Consider the following 8767-nt stretch of genomic DNA (forward strand, 5'->3'; position numbering starts at 1 on the left):
GCGTGTTCTCTCACGGAAATCCACATGCCTTCAAGTACAACTTTTTTTTAAACACATGCGCACTTTCAAAGTTTCAAAGAACCTAGCACCAACTAGGCGCAGCAAGAGCATTACACGTTTTCGATGTGCACCGTTACTGTGTAAACACAGATCGTAATCAGAACGTTATCGTGTAAACGATCCAACAAAAACGGAACAAAAGTGCCGTTTTTGTTGGATCGTTGTCGTGTAAACGCCCCCTTAAGAAGTGCCTATTTGTGAAGTGGAAGGAAAACATAAACGTAAAATTGTCCGAAGAACCTGCTACTTGAAAATTGTTGTTCATAGATGCTCTAACTGAGCTTGAGATTTTTAGCAAATCTAATTGTGCAAAAATGTACATTCATAGCTGTAATTGTTGTGAAAGGTTGCTCACCAAAGTGTTTTCTTACTTTACGTTCAAATTTTCAGTTCTTTATTTGCACAACATGTTGCTCTATCAGGTAAGGTCCCAAAAAGTATTCTTAAGCCAAACAAGTCTTATAAACCACTTAGAACATATCATCCCACATACTCAAACAGAGGACAAGTTGTTTTCTAGAATTTTGAAAATATTTCATGTTTTGTCAGTGCTTCTGGTAGATGAGGAGTTTCAAAATTAACTTATGTCATCGCATGACTTATAGTCAAAATACCGTGCATTTCACTGTTCATAGATATTTTAATTTCTACCTAACCAACATGTGAGGGGATATGGCAAAAATGATTAAAGATAAAGGAGCATTACTAGGTGAAATTTGCTTTGGATTATGACAAATCCTCACCCTCACAAAAGGTGAGTTGTATTTGCATTTCAAAACAGATTGATATTCCATTAAAGTTAAAGTTCTTAAAACTGTCACTATGTCAAGACAACATGAGACAATCTATGGAAAAAAAAACTTTCATTTCCCCACCCCCTCCCTGTGCTGCTTTTGCAGTCTGAAAAAACGCACAACTTCTGGTCAAAAATAACCAATCAGAGCCAGGAGGAGGATCTTAGAGCTGTCAATCAATCTTGCATACTTGCTGCTAAGTGTGCTAATGGTGGAAAAACAACTCACCGTTACAGGAAAACCATTAATCCACTAAGATTGGTGACCATGCTAATTAGCCTGAGCACTGGGAGAAGGCAGTAGAGCTCGCCTCTCATTACCTCACTACAGATAAGAGTGTAAGAAAATGGATGGATGAATGCATACTGCAATTATAAGTACGCCTGCGGGTGCATTTTAAGCTATGCTTCACTGATATTTACTTGAAAAGCAAATATAAATCCATTCTAGATGTTTTGTATTTTTTATTACATTGATGCAAATCTCAAAAAGTAATAATATTTGCATTAGGTACAGTGATTGAAATTATATTTACAGGTTACAGTTATTAGCAGTGTCACTCTGCCCATAGAAATGGCAACTCTGCAAAGTTTGTACATTCTAATTAAAATGAGGTTTTATGTCCATCACAGTGTTTTGCAAATATTAAAGAGGTGCATTTTCTGAACACACAATGAGTTTAAGTAAAGTTTCAGGTTTACTCCCATTTCTTCAGAATTGGACAGGTCATACCTTTCAGTTAAACAAATATACAAAAAACACACTATATATATATATATATATATATATATATATATATATAAAACTCTGAAAGCAATTCCTCAATTGGTTAAAACAGCTATTATTAAAAAATGTGTTTCACTATAAACTAACAGTTAACCACAACATATAGAAAGCAGTTGTTACATTAGTGTGTGATGAAGAAAACAGAGCGAACTGGACGGAAATCTTGGAGAAGGTATAAGTTACCTTATAATCTAGCTGTTTCAAACTAAATACAGCTAAATTCCAGAGACAAATTTGTTTGACTAGAACATGTAGAAGCCAAGGCTAAACTGTTGAAAACAACTTGGGAAAATGATCCCAGTTACTTCCGTCCGTCATTTCAGATGTCCATCATGGCGCCTCAAAGTTATTAGGTACCGTAATTGCAAAAGGTCAGTATCCTCTTATAATATGTCTTTCAGCCTATATTATCAGCTTTACCAGTGGTATTAGTTTATTTCTTCTGTGGTTCAGCTTGGTCAGCTTCATTGTCACTTGAACCTAAATCCTGGAGTTCTCCAGTCATCTGAGCTGTAGATGTTGCTGTGCCACCTGGACCTGTGGTCTCTGCTCCCAGAGCTATCCCCACTGCTGTCCCTAATGCTATTCCAAGTATTATTGGCACGGTTGTTTCTCTTTCTCTCATTAATTTTATTCCACCACCAAGAAATGCACCTAAAAGTGCCCCTCCTGAAATCCCTGTCACCTTTAACAAGATGTTTTCAGTGACAACACTTTTAGCCCTTTGCGTAACCTCAGCAGGGGACAGATTCGGAAACGCTTGTCTTAAACTGTCTTTCTCATCGTTAATATTTCTGTTGGCCATCTGCAGCATCTCTGTGGTATAATAACCTCCATTGTTTGCCTCAAAAATGTTGTTCATGGTGCTCAGAAGCTCTTTCACCTGGACAGAGTTGCTCCTGTATTCGTCCTGGGTTCCCTTCCAGTATTTGTTATCAAGGACGTTGCATCTGTTCCCACACCTCTTTACCAGGTTTCTCAGCTCTTCACTTTCATTAACAAACTGATCAATATGTTTTTCCTCTCCCAGTTGGTCTCCATGAGTGAACAGCACTGTGGCAAACCTGAGAGCTTCATCTGAGAAGTAGTCGGTTAACTTCTTTATGACTTGGTTCTCATGTTCTGTGAATTTCTCCACTTTTAGCACGATGATAAACACATGAGGACCAGGAGCACACTCAGTGATGCAGCTTACTATCTCAGCCTTCATGTCTTCTTCAGATCTGTCAGTGTCGAAACAACCGGGAGTATCGACTAGAAGCAAATTTTTCCCATCGACTGTTTTTAACTCTGCCTTACATATTCTGGTTCCAGATTTGGCAGTATGATTTATTTTAAATGCATTCTCTCCAGACAAGGTGTTTAAAACACTGCTTTTCCCAGCTCCAGTCTTTCCCAAAACCACAATTCTCATATTTTCTGGAAGAGAAAAAAAGAAGAAGTTCATATGAGGACATGGATAATTTTATTTGTATTAATTTGTATGTCAAAGTATTTTTATGACGTAGAAAGCAGAATGGGAATTAAATGTGTTAAGGGAAATGTTTCACAACTAGTCCAAAAATATTCACATCCCAAGTTAGAAATTATTTAAGGTGGCACTTTTATTTTACTGGCATAATTCCCCTAGCTGGACATGATATTGTTGACAAATTTTCTATCAGAAACAAACAGATTGACTGAAAAATAAAAATTGAGCCAAATTAAAGGCGAGTTTAAATGTAAACACAAACATACAAACTCAGAAAATGTGTGACAAAACCATCTGAATTAAATAACATTTTTGTGTACAGAGTTAAACATACTCACAGCGAAAACTTAAACTGAAACATTACTTAAATCCTTGCTTCTGTTTTTTTTTTTTTTTTTTTGTAGGAAACATTTTTTTACAAGTTTGAAAAAAATAAGTAAATAACTGCACGCGTTGACCAAAAACATGATTATCTGTAAAACATTGTAGCCAAAAATGTACATTTTAAATGAATGTTATACAGATTTACCTTCCATGCTGTGATGCTGCTACGGAGACTCAGATCCCCAAACCTTTATCTTTTCCTTGAGCTTTTGTGTCACCTGTTTGAGTTGTTTGTTTAATGAGCTTTCTATTTTTACCATCTGGGAGTTAAGCATAGCGGCGGCTGAACAGACCAATTGAAAAGTTTCATAAGAAACTTGATGGACTTGTCTTCCTTACTGGGGTTGATTACCTACCAGCTGCACCCTGTTAGGGACATTGTTTAAGCCAAAAGAACAAACACAGAAAGGAAAAGTGTAAATGATCACGAAAATACACATTGAAGAGGCTGCCGTGAATATGATGTGTAGTAATACTCATTGCCACCTGGTCATGTTATAGTTAATAATAATAACATTTGTTAACCCTTTTTCTAAGATTTCTTAGGTTTTTAGCCTAAGACTTTATTCTTAAGCTAATTAGTGGGAAAATGAGATGTCAGGTATGATCCTTCAACCTTATGGGGTATTTTTTTATTCATAATGGAATAATCATGTGCATGTATTCATATATTCACCTCAGCAAACTTCCAACTGCAATAAATAATAATTTTTTTAAAAATCACAGCAAAATCCAGAGAGCAATCAAACTTTTATTAAACCTGCATGTAGATCTCAAAAGCTTGTAAATTGGTCAAAATGTCCAGAAAGCATAGACTGACATTTAAATAGAGAATCATTTGATTGAGTAAGTTTTGTTTTTGTGAACATCAATTGTTGTAAAAACATACATAAGCTCACTTTGGCACAAATTATAAACACATTTTAGGCTACATTGTACATTTAAGACGAATTTCCCAAAATCCCATGTAGAACACGGTAATGATTTTGAAATGTTGCGGACAATCAGATATCTTTGTCACTTAATAAACAACATCAGGAAATAATTATGCTGTTTATTGTTTTCCTTTTTCCTAACAAATTTAAACTACACAATGTGTATTAAAATGTATATTAAAAAAAAGAGTATTTTTAATTTCAGCAGAAATAAGCAATACTTTTGATGATACTTAGTTTTACACTCGAAATGTAAGAAAGATATTAAGATTAAAGTCAACACACTAGTACTCCAACAGCATAATGTTCTCTAATAATCTCTTAAATGTATAAAAACCCTTAGCTAAACATTATGAAATAGTAGTTAATTACAAGTGGGATCCCAAAAGTCATAGTTTACTCTGCTTCACATATTGTCAAAAAATAAATAGCAATTTCCATTTCATGGACTGATTCCTCCATCTTCCCTTGCTTTGTATCTTTTAATAAACATGGCCCCATGTTGTTTCCTATTCATATTTTGTGCTCCATCTCTGCTTCCATTGCATTGTTTTATGATAGTGTTGAGCTCCACAAAGCTGCACGCTGGTGCACCAAAAACTGATTTGATGTAATTGCGCATTGTGTTTCGATCATTCCAAGAGCTTGCTGCCTGGAAACAAGTCAAACAGGAAGAAAGATAACAAAGCAGGCAAGTCAGAGCAAAAGAACAAGCCTCTGAGCTTAGACGTTTCGTCGTTTCTTCATGTAATTCTCTCTGCGACAACATGAACGGTAAGGTGTGCTGACGTTTCCAAGTTTACCACTCTTAACGTTAAATATATATAGATATACAGTGATTTAATGTGCAATATTTAAGCTAACTTTTTTTAGTTAATTTAGAATGTAATTGATGCATTTGTTAGTGTGACAAACTCAATTTTGGTTGCAAGGGTCTTACAGTATAAACACCAAGCAGTCTGTAAATTGATTATTCTTGTTTTCCTCCAGGGTCAGCCACATTCAGGATTGTCCTGCTGGGGAAGAGCGGAAATGGCAAGAGCAGCCTGGCTAACACCATTTTTGGAGAAGCAATTTTTCAAGTAAAAAAAATTAACGACACAAACTCTTTTGCTTCCCACTCAAAAACCAAAAGTATCAATGGCAAAACCCTCACTTTGATTGACACTCCCGGTTTGTTCGACTCGGGCAGGAGGTCTCAGAAGGAGGTCAAGTCTGCGTGGGAGACGTGTATCATAGAGTGCGCTCCGGGGCCTCATGTCTTTCTGATTCTTCTCAAGGTGGAGAGATACACAGAGCAGGAGAAGGCTGTAGTCACCAAAATATTAGAGAAATTCTCAGATGAAGCCTTGAAGTACGCAGTGGTGATCTTCACCCACGGTGACCAGCTGCCTGAAGGGATGAAAATAGAAGAGTATGTGGACCAGAGTGACGGTCTGAGGGAACTGGTGGAGAAGTGTGGTGGTCGCTGCCATGTCTTTGATAACAGATATTGGAAGAACAACCAGGAAGATGATTACAGAAGCAACAAGTTCCAGGTGGCAGAGCTGCTCAGTACCATAGACAAGATGTTGATGGAGAACAGAGGAGGGCTCTACACGAATGTAGAGCTGAATGAGGTGGAGAGAAAAATACAAGAAGAGGCAAAGCTGATCAAGATGTCATCAGAAAACCTGTCAGAGGATGAGATCAGACAACGGGCAATTGTCAAAATCCACAAGAAGTCTTTGGAGACAGGAACACAAATACCCATTAAAGTCATCATCGGTGTGGCAATCTCAGGAATAATTGTAGCCATCTCCGCTTGGTTCATCAAATCTAGGTTAGAACAGACATTAGCAGAGATAACACTATCCAGCAGCATGATACCAAGTCATGGTGCTGAAGAATTGATGGTTGAAACTTTAGAGGAAGTGGGGAAGGAAATTACAGCTGTAAGCGTACCAACCCCAGCCATCCCCATAGGCCAGGAAGTTGAGCTGGAATCAGCAGACGGAGTGGAAGGTATACTGGAGTGGCTTACAAATTTGTTTGAAGGAACATATGATCCATTTAATCCATTTGAATAAACAGTAAAGGAGATTTGAATGTTAAAACTAGGATTCTTCCTCAGCATTGTCGTTTTTGTGCTATGTATTCATGAAACTGGTGTTTTGGGTTCACTTTATATGTAAATTCAGCAAATTGAGTAATTTTACAGTTTGGAGTGTTGTGCAGTCTAATCTTCTTTGGAAATGTTTTCACTGTATATTGATTTTAAGGTAAAGCAATCATTTCCCCAGATATATTTTAACATATTTCAACACTGACATTTATGGTACTTTTCTGTATGATAAACTATCTGTGTTTTTTTGTTTAGTCACATTTTTTTTGTCATTATAGCAAAATAAAACAAGTTGTTGGCATCGTGTCTCTTGTATAAATACTTCTGCATCTCACTTCAAGCTCACTTTCGCAAGCGTAGCTTAAAAGCCAAGCTGGTGTTACTTAGTGTACGAGTTTAGTTTTTCATCGGTCAAATATAAAACATAACAATAAAAAAATGCTTTAAATGAACATAAAATGTCAGGTCAGTATCAGAATAACTGACCAGCTGACATAGAACTGAGAAAATAGGGGGGAAAGATGTTACATAGGGAACATGTTAAACAAGTAAAAACTACAAAAACACACATCTAAATACTCAAACACCCTACAATCATGACAGTAACAATTTTAAACTTGCACAGTTCATAAAGAAAATCCAAAAGATTTTTTGGGCTAGGAACCCAGCTTAGTTGGGTTTGAAGTTCTTTCCAAAGTAGAATAATTATTGCTGTTTACGGCTCGCTCCAGAGCTCTTCAACTTTTTTTTTTAATGCATACCTCATTTATGTTGTTTCTAACAGAAGATTATGGTGCTTGATTAATATATTCTTTTTGCTGCTGAAGATCACTAGTCACTACTTGTGACTAGTATCCATCTTTTCTTCAGAGGACCACAACAGAAAGTCCTAGTACCACTTTGTATCAATATGTAGCTGAGTTTCCACTATAAATGTGTGCAACACTTGGTCTATAATCTACTGTCAAAAAACAAACAATATAAAAAAAAATGCAAAGGTGTTTCCATTAAATAAGAAATTCAATTAAAGTCACACATGAGTAAGGTTATTCATCGTTAATTAAAAATCATGGCAGTGATGAATATAAACAGTTGCATGAAATGTGTTCATAATTCAGCCATCAGATATCAGTATCTTATTCATGCACTGGAGCAACAAGCCCTTTACACTTGAAGAGCGGGTTTTTATGCAGCATTTTGGGGAAATTGTAGTCAGCAATTTTACAGAAGCAGTATGAATTCAACATGTTGGAATGACACACAACTTTTTATGAACTGTGCGATGCTGTGGGAGCTCTGGTGGAGCCAGCTGCACAATGTCCAAAACACCCCAAAACAAACCATCATCCTCTTACCATTTCCTGTCGTCTTCTTCAATGTGAAGAACTGACTCCTGTGATGTAAAAAAAAGTTTTTCTATTTCAGTTTTGCGAAATACATCTGTTTCTATACAGATGAAAAAAACACCTCATCCTAGCACAAAAAAAAAACATTTTTTTTAATCAAAAAACATGAGTTGTTACAGAATTGACATGTTTCTATTCAGCCAATTTATTTTCCTAATATCGATTTGAGCAATTCTATGATGAATGGGAATGCAGCTTTTGTAAAGTATGGTTTTAGTGCATTAGCTTTTCTACAAAGCCACATAAAATAATTTCCATAAGAAAAAACTTAAGTCAGACTTTTCCCTTACTGATTGCCATTTGAGGTTGGGGGGCCAGAAGAAACAATCAGCCCTCTGGTTGGAGCCTGGGCTGTGGATGACCTTTGGGCCTCAGGATACGGTTGGGGACAGGGCCAGCAATTCTGTTCCCCTGGGATCTGTCAGATTTTTGATTATGGTGGCTGACCCTTTGGTTGGGGTGGCTGCCAGATTCCAGTGACAGTCGGCCTGGTGTGGTGTTGGAGATGGGGGTGTGCTGTCTGGGAAGGGTGCACTGTCGGCATGTTTAGTTGTTGACAGTACATATAAAACATATTTTCATGAAAGGTACACACTGTAGCTTTGCCGTCTCATCTATCGGTAGCACTGAAAACATGCCAGCCTTTTGGTGACATGAAAAGACTGTAAACACTTTTGTTCTGAGGTCTCTGCTGGCTGGTATTGGGTTACACCTCACACAAAAATGTCCTTTCAGTTAGTTTCCTGTCACATGAAGATGCAACCCTTTGAAGCTATGAAAAGATGCCACCATTGTCCTCCTATTCTCACATGAGACATTCTTCAACA

The 8767-nt window shown here is 37.0% G+C and overlaps 2 protein-coding genes across 2 annotated transcripts; one reads left to right on the forward strand and one right to left on the reverse strand.

Annotated features, from left to right (window-relative positions):
- Window positions 1–2073: 2073 nt before the first annotated feature.
- Window positions 2074–3720, reverse strand: LOC103480314 (GTPase IMAP family member 4-like). The gene is made up of 2 exons (XM_008435202.1): window positions 3641–3720; window positions 2074–3059 (listed from the first exon to the last, which is right to left on the reverse strand). The coding sequence occupies exons 1-2, from the start codon at window positions 3645–3647 to the stop codon at window positions 2074–2076; spliced, it is 993 nt and encodes a 330-aa protein (XP_008433424.1). The 5' UTR covers window positions 3648–3720.
- A 1432-nt stretch (window positions 3721–5152) lies between these two features.
- LOC103480270 (GTPase IMAP family member 7-like) lies at window positions 5153–6725 on the forward strand. Its single transcript, XM_008435161.1, has 2 exons — window positions 5153–5204; window positions 5421–6725. Exons 1-2 carry the CDS (start codon window positions 5198–5200, stop codon window positions 6497–6499), a joined length of 1086 nt encoding a protein of 361 aa, XP_008433383.1. The 5' UTR covers window positions 5153–5197; the 3' UTR covers window positions 6500–6725.
- The last annotated feature ends 2042 nt before the right edge of the window (window positions 6726–8767 follow it).

Source organism: Poecilia reticulata, linkage group LG18 (genome assembly GCF_000633615.1).
Source record: "Poecilia reticulata strain Guanapo linkage group LG18, Guppy_female_1.0+MT, whole genome shotgun sequence".
Taxonomy (NCBI): domain Eukaryota; kingdom Metazoa; phylum Chordata; class Actinopteri; order Cyprinodontiformes; family Poeciliidae; genus Poecilia; species Poecilia reticulata.